The sequence below is a fragment of the Crotalus tigris genome, unplaced genomic scaffold (genome assembly GCF_016545835.1).
Source record: "Crotalus tigris isolate CLP2741 ecotype Arizona unplaced genomic scaffold, ASM1654583v1 scf7180000024370.6872682, whole genome shotgun sequence".
Lineage (NCBI taxonomy): Eukaryota > Metazoa > Chordata > Lepidosauria > Squamata > Viperidae > Crotalus > Crotalus tigris.
Window position 1 is genome coordinate 6,703,280 of NW_024100540.1, and position 15,273 is coordinate 6,718,552.

General features: G+C 39.4%; 1 protein-coding gene across 2 annotated transcripts in view; it reads right to left on the reverse strand.

The window, feature by feature from the left end:
- The window catches only part of GAS7 (growth arrest specific 7), a 145,064-nt gene extending 137,356 nt beyond the window's left edge, over positions 1 to 7,708 (reverse strand). For both annotated transcript variants that reach the window (XM_039327950.1, XM_039327949.1), the window contains exon 1: positions 7,337 to 7,708. In XM_039327950.1, the coding sequence (XP_039183884.1) occupies positions 7,337 to 7,555 (219 nt within the window). In that variant the 5' untranslated portion in view covers positions 7,556 to 7,708. The remainder of the gene's footprint in view (positions 1 to 7,336) is intronic.
- Between the last annotated feature and the right edge of the window lie 7,565 nt (positions 7,709 to 15,273).

A 15,273-nucleotide genomic window follows, 5' to 3' on the forward strand; every position in this document is an offset into this window, starting at 1 on the left:
TTGATTTGACATTTTAAAAGACTTTTCTGGTTAAGTAGCAAAAGAAAGGAGCCATATTTTCATATATCTTTATTGAGCAAACTGCCCCATATCAATTGCTGTGTAAAACATAAACTTGGATTGACTGGTCATTCTCTAGCAGACTTGCAATAGATTGGCAAATGTTTCTAACCTCAGCAGAGGCACATACTGTATGTTTGTATGGCAATGGAGATACATATAGCTCTGTGGAGATACACTGTATATATCTTCACAAACATGCATGTTTGTATGTTTTCAAAGTTCCATCCTTGTTTCAAATACATATAGGAATCCTGGTTTACGCATATGCTTGGTGACTCATAATTTTATACCTGTTTTCCAAAACCACTATTTGGATTTGCTATCAACTGTTGGACCTTGAGATTCTAATGAAAAATAAATTAGAACCCACAAGAGCAATGCCTGTTCATAGTTTGCTGTGAAGAGGGGAGAAAGGCATTCAGCTAAGATTCTGTTCTTATCTATCCATAAAATAAAATGCCTGAGAAACGTGTCTTTCTTCTTTAGACAACCCACTACAGATAAGAGCAGCTCAGCAAATGGGTACAAGCAGAACATCCAGTTCCCAAGCTCTCTTGTAATTCCTGGAGTTATACATTATTCTTCATAAAAGAGATGTCCAACCATGGGAGGAGACAGCAGCTATAAAAGTCCTGATAGCCTATAGTTCTGCAAAATTTATCCTGCCAGCTGCTTCTTCACATACATGAAGGAGAATGAGCAGAAGTAGATTTGATACATATAACAAAAATAATCTGCTCTAAAATGAACATATGCAAATGTCACCATTCCAAGATCAGCTGCATTTACTAAAAACAGTAAATTTCCATGAAGCAATTCACTGGGTAGGTTTAGCTTTAGCAAGCAGAGAACCATTAGCTGATATAGTAATATACAATCCTATAAGGCTAATACCTTTTTTCTTTCTCCTCTGAGTGAACCTGCCAGTCCTTGCACTCTTTCTGAGAGAACATGCTTCAAATTTTTAGCTTGTAAGAGGGATGGGGGATAACGAGAACGGAGCTTTTCGTGTAGTCTTCTTGTTGTTGTAGCATCACTTACCTTCAGAAGAACATTTTTCAACTTTTCAAAAAAAGCAGTTCAGATTATCTTGTTCCAGGCATTTCAGAACTAAGGAGTATTGGCTGACTTTCACTAATTTTCAGACTTTTTTATATTTTGATTTGGGGGGGGGGGTAGGAGTCTGGTTGTTTTTAATGGCATGTTGTTGTTATAAACCACCTGGACTCTGGTGAAGGAGTTATGTACTAATTTTGTTTTATATATACATGTCGGTTGGTGGGTGAGCGGGTGATTGGATGGGTGGGTGTACTGAAACAATTTAAAGTGCAGTCCTATGAGCTGTGACTATTTATTTGGGATGAATCCCATTGAGTACCGAAAAATGTGTTTCCAAACAACTATGCACTGAATTGAATTGTTCAACCTTACAGTAAATAAAGCTGTTCAGACATTAAAATTTGTTTTGAATGTTCAGAACTGCATTCTACCAAAAAGTCTTTTATACACACAGAGGGGGGGTAGGCTAAAGCATACACAACACTGTATTTTTCTCCTGTCAGTTCACTTCTTAATTTATTGCCTGAAAGAAAAAGCTGTAATTCAGGATTCATGCTAGCAAGATTTCTTGCCCATTTAAAAGCATGTAACTCATACCTTGCATCTAAATGAGGCACCAGGAAACAGATTGATTAATTTCTTAATAATGAAATGAAAATCATTTACTGCAGAAAATATCTTTTTACAATTTGGAGCAGAAACCTAGAACAGAAAAAGTGGGTCATGTACAGGAGGGCACATGTTCCATGCACATTTTTCATATGGAATATCCTTCTTCAGTTCTATTTCAGAGGAATATGACATCTTGAATTAGGTATCTTAAAATTCATTAATTTGATCATTTATTTGTTAATACCAATTACTGAAGCTATTGTTCTCTGGAATTCAGCCCCCTCCCCCCAAACCTATTTCTAAGTATTTGATTTTTGAATGAAGGCTGAATACAGTTTATAGTATCAAGACTTCTCAATATTGAAGTTACTTTCACACAATTTTCTTTCCCTGATGAAAGAGAAAGAGAAATGGGAAGGTTCAAGCTTAATATTTACCATGATAACCTGATTTACTCAGTACACTAACCCATTCATTAAATACGTTTTGTTGAATTAATCACAATTGGCTGGATTCACACAATATATCATCAAAACTAAACAACCCATATTATGCCTTAGTACAATCTTTGCATACAGATTGTATCTTCTCATAACAGTAAACCATAGTATAATGTTGACACTGAGTTAGCCCTAGCAGAAAAATTATTCTTTCTGAATAAATCTTTTTCAAACAAATGCTATTTGCAGTTGTCAGCAGTATACAATAATAGAGGAACTGCACTCTTATGAACTGGGCTTATGAGCTGTGGTGGTGCAGTGGTTAGAATGCAGTATTTCAAGCTAATTCTGCCCACTGCCAGCAATTTGATCCTGACCAGCTCAAGGTTGACTCAGCCTTCCATTCTTCCGAGGTCGATAAAATAAGGATTGTTGGGGGCAACACACTGAAATTTGTAAGCCACTCAAAGAGTGCTGTAAAACACTATGGAGTGGTATATAAGTTTAAGGGCAATTGCTATTACAGTATATTTTCTGGCTTGCAAACATGTGGACAACTGACAGCTTTTCTATCTTTTTGCTACCATTTCATGGTCATCCAGATTTTTACAGCCTGGATAAGATAGCCCAACTTTTACAGCAATCTCCCCCCCCCCATTTATGATATGTTGGTGGATATGGAAGAGCATTCATTACATCCACACCAGGATATTTTTAATTTCTAGTTATTGCTTTGTCTTCGTGAGGTTTAAAAACCTACAGTCATATTGTGTTCTTCAAGCCACTCAGTTGTTTTTTTACATTTCAGACTCATTCATGGAAGCTGTTCACATCCTTAAATTTTAAAAACCTGAATTCCTAATGTCTGGCTTTGAGCCCATTTTGTAGAACCTGATTCCCAAATGAATGGCTGGCTGGTTGGTAGGCTGGTTGGCTGCTTTCCTTCTCTGAGAGCTACACAACCAAGAAGAAGCCTCTTAATAAAGAAAAGAAAAGGTTCCCATTCATTTTGGTTCCATTAACCTCTCTACTGTTCAGATCCCAAGGTTATAAATAAGAGCTGGAAAATATCCCAAGAGGACATTGAGACTAACCCACTTCCAGACCAGAACACTATTCCATCACTTGAAAATAGTGACTGTTTCATCAGACCAGTTGTAAAAGAAAGCAGTGAAAACATGCATGATTAAAAGCATATGGTCAAAGCAGAGTTATAATTTCCCAACCCCACAGATGTTTTGCCATATCCTCTTCTTTTTGTGTAATCGTCTGGCTTATAATTAGTCTCAACAATATTGTATGAATTTATATGCCTTACAGCATAAATAGGGTTGTAGCCATTACCCTGTCATCTCAAACAGGCTTAACAGGAACAAACCCATTGAAGGCAATTATATTTTTATGGTGAAACAAACAACCTCTAATAAGCAGCAGTTCAGGAGCACGGTGAAAAGAACACCAATGGGGAAATTAGGTATTAGCACTGCAGCCAGAAGTTTTTAAGCTTCCAAAACAGGAAAGGGAGTGAACTGTCAGGCTACATCAAATTACTCTCCATATGGGAATGTACAGTACATGAATCCTTTTTCAAGTGTCTTTCACAATCTGGGTCACAGGTTATTTTATTTAAACATACAAACATAAATACAAAGCTACAACTGTTTCAGTATTAACTAAAATGGTGCCCATGGAGAATTCAGAACCAAATATGCATAACTTTGCAAACTGTCAATGGCTAAAACTTCTGTGAACGTAGACCTTTATACTCTTGTAAAATACAGTTTTCTGGGGTTTCCCTTATTTATTGCAAGGAGCAGCTAATAAGCATCAATATTGACAAACACTGCACAATAATAGTAGTAAGGAGGACAATTTTCATCAGAAACAACATCTAACCTAATTGGGAAGCAAGGTTACCTTCACAAAAAGAAAGCATTTTAGCAAATTCATGCACAAAAATGTACACAGTTCTTTTCTCCCAACACAGCAAGTGGCCAACCAATTCAGCGATTTCATTAGCTTATCATATATGGCACAATTGGAAGCTATGTTGTACAGCATTATATTAAAATGCAGAGTCTGAGCTGGCTCATTGCTAATATTACAGGGGCAGTGAAAGTGTCCAGAATACGGTAATTATGCCATACTGACATCAAAATTACACATGTATCATAACATCATTGTGTAAATAATGTGAACTATGTGGTCACAACACAATGCAAAATTATGTGAGTACATAATTCATGATACATACAACTTCACTTGTTCCCTCTTATATGCTGTGGACACCCACAAGGAGCACTATTCATACACATCTCTATTTTGTTTGGAGCTTATGGATAAATCTAAAATTTTGAATATGAAATTCAAATGAACTTCACAGCCTAGAATTTCATACCCCTATGAAGGAAAAGTAAACAAAATAAATCACAGCTATCAAAGCAACTGTATGGTATGGTAGCAGGAGATGCTTATTTGATATGGCCTACAAGGTACAGCAGAGTAGTAATTATAGATATCATGTGCCTATATCCCAAATAGGTCATAAAGGTCATACAAGCTGTATTTTCATAAACCACTAAAGATACATCATGGTTTATTAGATTTTGGTTTAATGTAAATCTAACCAGTGTGGTGTGAAAATAATTGTTCATGGTTATTGCATTGCAACAAATCAGACAACTATGAATCTTTGAACAGTGTGAGAATCAAGTCACAAAAGATTCCTTGACTGGTTCCTTGGAACTATTCTACTCAACCAGATGACCATTATTGTGGTCACATAAGTATGTTCTAAGCCACACTATGCATGATTTAGATTGCTATCCAAAACCACAAACATATTACTTGGAGTCACTCCTGTCTACATTTCATAAATATACCCCATTATTTACAACTGAATACTAACAATAATTAACTTTGTTCCCTAGAAAGCAAGCATTCCAAAATTGCATGATGGTCAATTAAGATCCATACTGCAGTCAGAATAAGTAATATTATGCCATTACTATTGGCTTGTCTAATTCATCCTGGCAACTTATCACTTCTTAGCAGCATGTTGCATTTTTGATGGTGTAATTCCCATTAAAACTTAGATGTGAAATCAGCGATATTGGTTTTGTTATATGTCCTTGTAGTTTGAATATTATATTTTAAGGTAGGATTATATCAGCCAGAAATTGTTTAAAAAGAAATCTACACAAAGGTACAGTGCTTTTGGCAAATCTCCCAGCTGGATACAGAATTAGCAACCTATAGCTCATAAAATATAAATTGTTGGGAAACATGAGTTAGAGATTGCCAACTACCCTGCTTTTTACTACTCACGGACATTGTTTGGCCACTGTGGGAACAGAATCCTATTTTAAACAGCAGCACTTGTTACATTAGATGATTCTCTGACAAGTTAAAAGCTTTGCCAACAAGATTTCCAAGCAATGTGGGAAAATACTATATACAACAATGCAGACGATAAAATTGACTTAATAGTGATATAGGACCATACTATATTGACACCACTCAGTGTCAATGTGTGCACAATTGTACACATTCTAGAATAAAATTGTGTGAGCAGGGCAGTGCTGATACTGATTATTTAAGACCTGAATCAACCAAAGTAAAAATGCATGTATTTTAATTAGATGATAAACCACAGTACTCAAGTTTAAATAGATCTTGCCATTCTCCCTTAGCCTAGTAGAGTGCTGTGTAAGAGCCTAACCATACATAAATATTGCAGTCTTCCAAAAGAAACTTGGAAAGAGTAAATGAATCACCTATGCATATTAATGCCTGTATATGTCTGTTTGAATGCATTTCTGATGATCATATTGATGCCATAACCACAAGAAGGCAAAATGTGCAACCCAGGAAGAAGTACCCACTAAAAAAAGAAGCAGCTGGCTACACAGCACCGTATGTGTACTACACTTATATATAACTGATTGCAGGGCAAATAAATTCTGATTGCACCTTTGCACATCAAAGCCCATTTTCATTGGAATAAGCTGCCTTACAAAAAAAAAATAAACCCCAATCAATTGTCTTCTAAGCTAAATGGGAAAATATCTCCAAGGTTTCCTGGACCTAACCTGGAGATGCCAACACTGAATATATGCTCTACCACCTACCCTTTCCCTAAACTCCTTCCTAGCCAATGAAAGCACTGGCTTGGAAATCTGGGGGGGGGGGCGTAGTTGACCCAAACATCTGAAGTAGGATGAAGCAACAGTCTGACTCAGGATAAGGCAGCCTATCTTCCTGTGCAAGAGGGGAAGTTACTCACTATCATGAGCTGAAATGAGCTTTAGCAATTTCATATCCAAAAACTGCTACATGAGGAGGGGCGGTGGGAAAGAAGGGAACCCTCCGTGCACTTTTGGAACTCACAATGCAACGAGGGGAAAAGAGAAAAAAAGATCCACCATAAAGTGGAAGAGGACATAGAGTCCTTCGACAAGCTGGAGAACATCTGTGAGGTTTGCACCTCTGCTGGTCCTCCTTGAGAAAATAAAGGCAACAGTCATAACCACGACTGTTTTTTAACCTGAAGTAGCTCCCAGCATGCCTTGTACAGCCGCCCACCACAGCTCTCCCCACACCCGCTCCGCACTGAGGAGCAGCCCACGCGCCAGCTCTCCTCACCGGGAGATCTTTCCAGCCAGGCAGGCTGCGAAGGAATCCCGCCCCGCCCCTCACGCTCAAACAGCGAGTCCCACCAAGCAGGCTTCAGCCACCCACCCACCCACCCTCCCCGCCGCAAATCTTGTAGCACTTCCGAGCCGCGGCCAGATGCGCGCCCACAAAAACCCCACTCCGCAAAGGGATGCGTGCTCTGCTGCAGCTGACAGAACCCCCCCCCCCCGAGTTGTTTCCCAACCAGCGCATGCAAAAGACCAAGAAGAGCCACGCCGCCCCGACAGGGCAGCTGCCCCCAGACCAAAGGCGGGGAGCAAACTTCGCCAGACTTTAACTGACCAGCCAGGCACCCGACCCACCGCGGGAGGAATGGCAGCCCCCCCCCCGCTGCCCCCGCAACAGGGTCTCCTCAAGGAGCAATATTGATCCATCCAACACCCACTCGGGGCGTTCCCGTGAGGCCAAGGTGAGCCCACCAACCACTGAGCTCCCCCTCGTTCTCCCCCCACCCCTGCCTCTCTCACCTCAATTAGCTGGACGTAGCTGGCCGGGAACCAGCCCCTCAGCCCTTCGGCCGTCTCCCCTTCCCACCAACCGCCGTCGGGCCCCGCCTGGAGGACGGTGAGCAGCTCCCCCGCAGCGAAGCGCAGTCCGTGTCGATGTCGTTCCCCGGAGAAGGGGTAGAGGGTTCTGCAGCGTGCCCCCAGCACCGGCACCACCCGCTCCTGCCCGGGCGGTGGCATCACACAGCCGCCCAGCGACTTGCCCAAGAAACTCGGCTCTAGCCGCCACAGGTGCCGAGCCGATCCGCCTCTGGCTGCCGAGAAGTCCGCCTGCTTCCCTCTCGACGCTCCCCAGTCAGCCCAACTGGCGGATTGGCCGCCTCGCTTCCCCGCGCCGCCCCCTGGGACAGGCGGACCGCGGCTCCGCACCCGCCCTCATACACTCACACACTCACACTCGCGCACACACGCACGCACACACCGGAGCCAAAGCGGGCCCTCCCCTCTACGTTCGGCTGAGATTGCCGTCCTAGGGTTGCGGGAGGCGAGGGGACGGGGCGGCGGATCAGGAGCGCCTTCTCACCCCCGCAAGTTTTGCTTCTCCGGCCCCGAAGCAGAAAGAGGCTTACGTTTCGCCAAAAAGGAACCTGGCATCGGACTCACTGTAAAACGCTCTACAGTAGGAAGCAATCTAGGCATCAACGTGGCTTTAAGCAACGCGTGTGAATTCAGCCAACACATGTTTGGTACAGGTGCGCGGTAAAGAGGCGGGCAAAACCTGGTGCCTATCAATTCAGTTTTATTGTCGGCCATAGGTTCCAGCAAAAAAAGCAAAAAAAAACCCCAAACATCCTTCTTTTCCTTCGAATTGTTCGTTTGAAGTAGAAACAGGCCAGTGATAAACTGACTGGTTGCCTTCATTCAACAGCCAGACACCTGTATAAAATTGTTCTATTCTAACAGAGAGAAAAACTAAAATATTAAAACATAGAAAGATATCATCCTAGCCTCTCAGTGGTTTAAAAAAGCTGGACAAATCACCACCACAACAAATGGAAGTTGTAGATTATGTGATGGAAAAAGTATTTATTTAGGGACAAATCATTTATTTAGTAAGGGAGAGATCAGAGAGAAAAATCTGCCTATGAGGTTGCCAAGAATTCTCTTTGACTTGATGGCATGTAATCAATATATTTAAATAATTTATATGGTTGCCCATCTCACAGTAGTGACAGTTGTCACTGGTCCGCAGTACAGATTCTGTATGTGAAATTTATTGGACCAGGATAAACAAAATAAGATAATTAACACTGAAATGCAAAGTATATATCTACATTTTATTGTTACAAATATAATTATTATATTTACAATATACTTGGTCTATGTCTGCAATGACAACTAAAGGTGATAAGAATTTTAATAAAGTTTTATGAATTTATTTTGGAGCAACCATCTTTGACAGTATCCCATCTATGATCAAAGTCAACATGGATGAGAAAGGTGAAGATTTGCTTCCCCTTATCTCTATTTGTCTCCAGATGTCCTCCCACATGATCGCAGGGGAAATAAAAAACAGTGAAAAGAATGGTGAAACTAGAAGATCTTTAATTCTATGACAAGAAGTTAGAATGAAAAGTTAACTTATGTAGAGTTTCTGGAGCCCCGGTTGGTATTCTTAATTGGAGCCCAGTTGTGTGTGTATGTGTATACACCTTTTTTGAAAAAAATGGGGAGCCAACATTGATGAAATAGTGAGATCACCTATAACGGGTCCCCAACCCCCAGTCCATGAACAAGTACCTGGCCACTGCATGCCAGAAACGGGGATGCAGGCAGCATGTGAAACCACACACCCCTCCAGTCGGTGGAAAAACCTCTCTCCATGGAACTGGTCCCTGATACCCAAAAGGTTGGGGGCCGTTAACCTATAACCTCTGAGCTTTACTCATTTGTCCAAGTATACATAACTCAGTGCTTAGTGTATATGCAGGTAGTGATATTCATCCTGATGGCATCCAAGCCATCCAAATTACAAATGGTTTCATTCAGTCTAGAAATTAAGTTTAGAGTTTAGTGGGATCTTGACTATCAATAGGCAAGATCTGGAGCCCTCAGAAGGAGGAATATTTTAAATTAAATGTTCACAAAGTTGTAAGTTGCATGCTTTGAGAGGAAGATTTTTTTAGCTGATCAAGTTCAACTAGGCAAAGTTGAAGCACTGTCCAAACTGACCGCTTGCTTGTGTTCTTGCAATCTAGTGGTTAGGAGTTAGAAGTTTAAAGTTTAAAGAGACCCAAACTCATTGGTAGCTTCACACTGTCCAAACGTGCTGCCATTCAGTGAGACAAAAATGGGCAAAGCCTAATGTGAGTTGTGTTAGTATAAACAAAGTGGGAATCCTGTCAATCCAGTCTTCCTTTGCTTAGGGAAGTCAGAAATAAAGCCTAGAGTGAGGTTTGAGAAATGGCTAAGCCGAAAGGTCTAAGCCAGGGGTGTCAAACTGCCAGCCCACGGGCCGGATGCGTCATAGCAAAACCGCGCCCATTGCCGGCAATGGCAAATCGCGATACATCATGACACATCACATGACGTTGCGAGTTTGACATTCCTGGTCTAAGCCATATGTCAAAATCATCCACCAATCACAACAGCGATGTGTCTGACAGATGGTCGTTCATTGGCAGGTGACTTCCTCCAGCATGGCATATGGTAGAACGTCTGTGCCTCTATAGAATGTATGTGTATGTTTTAGTAATGGTTGTTAAATTTTTCATCCTTCTAAATGGGAAAAAAGAGTAAGTAAAAAGCTAAATATGACCAGTCTATAGGTAATGGCACAGCACAGCCAAAATAAATGTAAATCAAGAAAGTACAATGGAATTTACACATCTTTTAGTAAATAGTAAACTTGCTCATCCCAAATCCCATAATAGTTTTATGATAGGGATTACAAATGAATTGATAATTTTAGGAAAGTCATGGTACTGTAAAGTTTGAAAATCCCAAATCCTGCTAAAATTTATTTATTTATTTATGTAAAATATTTATGTACCTGCCCATCTTTCAACTAACTCTGGATGATTCCTAATCAAAAATTTAAAGACATATAAAATCATATGAAAACTATAAAAGTCAATTGATTAAAACATTAAAAACAACAAAAACCTGGCACCAAAATCCAGGTGGAATTTCTCTTTGTGCAAAACCTATACATATACTATTCCAACACTATTAATAAAGCAACACATTACAGAATATGACATTATGCCATTGTTGCTGCAATATTATGAAAGCATTATAGGCAAATATGCCAAGGCAAATGTTTTAGATCAGTGAATAAGAGAGAGAGAGTTGGAGCAGGTCAGAACATTTCTTTTATAAAGGCATATGTTTATTTCCTTAACAAAGTTTTCTATTAGCAATAACAATAACACTTAGACTTATATACTACTTCACAGTGTTTTACAGCCCTCTCTAAGTGCTTTACAGAGTCAGCCTATTGCCCCCAACAATCTGGGCCCTCATTTTACCGACCTCAGAAGGATGGAAAGCTGAGTCAATCTTGAGCTAGTCAGGATCGAACTGCCAAACTGCTGGAGTAGCCTGCAGTACTGCATTCTAACCACTGCGCCACCAGGGCTCAGTATATCTTAGGTAAAGTATACCTTCACCTACCCCCATCAATGAGCTGCTGGATTTAGCCCTGTAAGAATAAAATTACTATTCATAAGCTTGAAATGAAAATATTGACGTGCTCTTGCTTCGAAGCATTATAATAATGATAGGCTTATATCACTCTGAATTAGGTAACTTGAACTGATGAAATTGATAGCTAACTTATAAGGAGATGGGAAATCAATGTCTATACTCGTTATTGGGTTTTTAAATTTTGCGTTGTTATTGCAGACCTTCAAGACATAAACCCTAATTTACCAGTTGTCATTATCCTGTAGCATGTATTTTAAGACGCCAAGAATGCCAAGGATGTCTCCAAATGACTGTAAAGTGTGAAGCCTTTAAACAAAAGAGGACTTTCAGTTAATTTGGGCTATGCAAGTTTAATTTCATGTCTGATAAATTTTACTTTCTGTGGTTTGAAAAGTCCGTATATTGCACATCTCATTCCAATATAGGCCGAATGACCCACATTAGGCAGCTTCAGCTAAACATGTATACTTTTTTCAAATGACAGAGAATATGGGAAGTCATAAACCGCTAAACTGAAACCTACATGACAAGAGAACAGCAAAGCACTGTATAAGAGCAATCCAGAAGCAATCCATTTCCCCTCTAATTTATGTGTTTGTAACAAATGTTACTATTGTGGTTATTTTCTATTGTATTGATAGTTTGGATAATAATTTACCAAACTACTGCTGTACACACTTAATTATTTAAGCTGGAGCTTTCTGGACAGATTTAAAGAACAACTTCCCTTTAATTTCAGTTGATTGAAAGTAACTGCTGGTTGTCTCACACACTGATTATTCAGGACCATTAGGAAAAATGGGTGTTTTCAGAAAAGTCCATGTTTCTAATGATATAAGCAAGGAAGCCCTGCTAGATAAGGCCAAAGGTTCTTCCAGTCCATCAACCTGTTTCCTGCAGTAAGTTTCTAAGTTTATCAAAGAAGCCCACCATAGGTTTTTTTTCTGCATCTTTTCCAGTTCTGTGTTATCCTTCTTGAAAACAGATTATTTGTATTGCTGCAGAATTGCAAGTGTAAACTCAATTCCAATTTGTTTTATAATGTCATGATATTGACGGTTCCATTTCCAACTTTAATGAACTATAGATTCAAAAGTTATCCCATTGTGTATTCATTGAACTGGCTACAAAGCACAGCCCCTTGTTAATCATTGCCAACTGAGTTCTGTTCTCTATATTTGGGGAGTTGGTTTCTTTGCTTCATTGTGCATTATTCTGCAGATATATCTATTGACTCTCATTTGTCACTTTGTTACCCAGTCAACCAGTTGGTAGACATTCCTTTGGAGTTATTCACAGCCTGCTGGGGTTTTAACTCTTTAATAATTTGGTGTCACCTGCAAGCTCTATTTCATTATACATCCTAACTCTAGGCCATTTGTGAAAAAAGTTAAATAGCACTGATTCTTCTTTCACACATCTCATTATTCTACAGTTTGATATTATAGTAGCATTCCAACTAATTTACCTGGAGGAAGTAAACATACTAGCTATAATTTTCTGGATTTTTAAGAATAACTCAATGATTACATTCCAATTCGGTATGAAAGACAGGCTTAAAATAGTATAATATTGACGTTTCTAAAACTTATATATGTACTGTATAGCACTGGTAGAAAAAAAAAGACAGGCAATTCTTGCCATAATACACTATCTCAGAAAGGATCAGGCAGAACGTACATTCTAAAGCTTCCCATTAGTATTTCTCTGACATTAATATTTCTTCTTTTCACAATTCCATCTATTCCCGCTGCTAAGGAATTCTAGGTAAGGAAGTTGGATCTGGGATAACAGGCATTGTTACACTTTGCCCCCAAAGATTTTGTTCCCATCAGAGAAAAGCCTGTCCTCATTTTGTTCCATTTATAAAAATTGACTAGATAAACAAATGAATATTGAAATACAGTCCTCCAGTGCAGCACGGTAGTTTAGATAGCTGAAAACTTTTAGCAATGCAAATCTGCAAATTTGTCCTTGAACATCTCAGTTCCTCTCCCCATTCATATTCATACCTAGTCCCTGTAGCATCTGATTGTTGAGGCCATTGTCTTAGGATTGACCTTGCTTTTTCTCAGGATGAATATCAAGGAATCACTTCTGCTGCCCCCTTTCTATTCCTTCTTTGCACTGTTATCACTCCAATCCTTTTTGTGTCTTGTTGCTCCTACTTCTGCCCTGTGATCTACTTCTGCCCTGTGTAATTATTTTTAGCTCTCCCCTTTGACTTTCTCATCTTCACCAGCTTCTCTATTCTCTCTATTTCTTCTTCAAGTTAACATTTTTTCTATCTCCTCTCCATAATTGCATTTGCCAAAGAACTGAAAAGTAGTGTTCTCATGTCTTTGGCATGTGGGATCTATTGTATGACTTTCCTCTTGGGATGATCATTTATTAAAATCAGGAGTGATCTTCCAGAAATCTATTTTTTCCCTAAGCTATAAGAGAGAGAGAGAGAGACCAACCCCAAATGAGTAAGTTAATAACCATGGTTTCAAGGCTAAGAGTGGACTCAAAACTCGATCTTCCCAGTTCTGGAATAGCATCTCAATCACAATAAACTGGATCTTATTTTGACCATTACACCATGATGACTAAATGTGAAATGCTGGGCTCTCTTATTCACTTTCCTTCTGGCCCAGGACTGGGTTGACTTCTGAATATAAATGCCTGCATTTTGATTTTCCCCACTCTCCTTCTATAGCTAAAAGACTTTCAAGACAGCAACAGGTATAGTGTCCATGTGTATACCTGTAGCTCTGCTAAATTTCCATACCTCATTTTCATGAGTTCTCTTGGGAGTCTGTCATACACCAATTATTTGTGATTGATTAAGAAATACTACAGGATGCCACTTGCAGTTATCCTTCCAGTGGAATCTTCCAAGTCAGTTCCTGATTCGTATGCAAGGTATCCTGAAAGCACTTTAATTTCAACATGCTTTTTCCGCAGGTTGACCTCACCATTTCTGGAGAAGACAGTGCAGGGAGGTTATGGTCCAGAGTTAGAGTGACTAACCCTAACTAGCTGTGAGCTACTAACTTTTCTCCCACCCCAAACGTCTAGCACCGTGTGCCTATGCAGAAAGAAGAGAAAAAGCTTCTTTTCACTTTTATATCATGGCAGCCTGGTAAAGTATTCCAGACATCCAGCAAGCCTCTTCCCAAGTATTCTAGACATCCAGCAAGCTCCAAGCTTTTCCCCTGCAGCTGAAATAGATCTGGGAGATGTGGCAGGTAGATGATCATAATAAAGGATAACTTACTTTGTTGTGTATCTGGGGCAAGCAGGGGAAACATAAAAGATCTAATTATAGCACAGCGTCAAAGATATGTATTTTGTAGAATTTTGCAGCATATTATATTTAGGCTGGTGCTGGGATTTTTTGATAGGTGGAAATGTGGTCAGCTTCCAAATCACATTAAAATCTCTGTCTGATCAGTAATATGGTATATGCCTGCAGAGTTGGGTTGGATATAAATGTTCAGAAATAAGTGTATGCAATACCATATTAAACTTGTGCAAAAACCTCTGTGTTACACCTAACAATTTCATCATCAAGTGGTCATATAAATAACAAAAACTACAGAAGGTTAAGTCTTAATATGTTTATTAGTATTTCTGCTGTTGCAAGCTTTTCTTTTTGCTCCTTGAGGTTATTTTATATATTGGATTCCACCTATATTATGACTTCAGTCTCTATCAAAATGCCCTGCCATTTGCCAGTGACTTTCACTTTTTCATTCAATCATAATTATTTTTCTGACTACTTTGCCTTCTGTTTGGCCAAGTTAAACTCTTGAACATAAGGAGTGTTGCACTGAATGTTATATTGGTTTGCTAGTCAAATCTAGTTAAACATTCTGCTGCCAATGAGATGGTAATGAAATTTTCACAAGCAGGAAAATATGACAGTAGCACTCTTTTTATGTGTTCCTGAGTCAGCCTGTATGAAGATGCTTGTTGCATGTTGATAACAGAAATAAGATACAGTGGACAGGAATACTAACAATTGTTAGACTTATCCTTGAATAGTTTGCTTAATCGCCTGTGAGTTTGGTGGCCAATATGCTCTCTTGTACAGAGAATTTGAGAAATTAGCTGTGATTTAGTGAGTGAAGAAAAGTCACTTGAATGAAAAAGTAGTACATTAAAAAAATTATCGCTATCAACTTTTTACATTTGTGCTCTTCTATCACTTCCCCCATTTCTCATTTTTTCCTAAATACAATCAAAGGTCTCCTTGCCCGTGT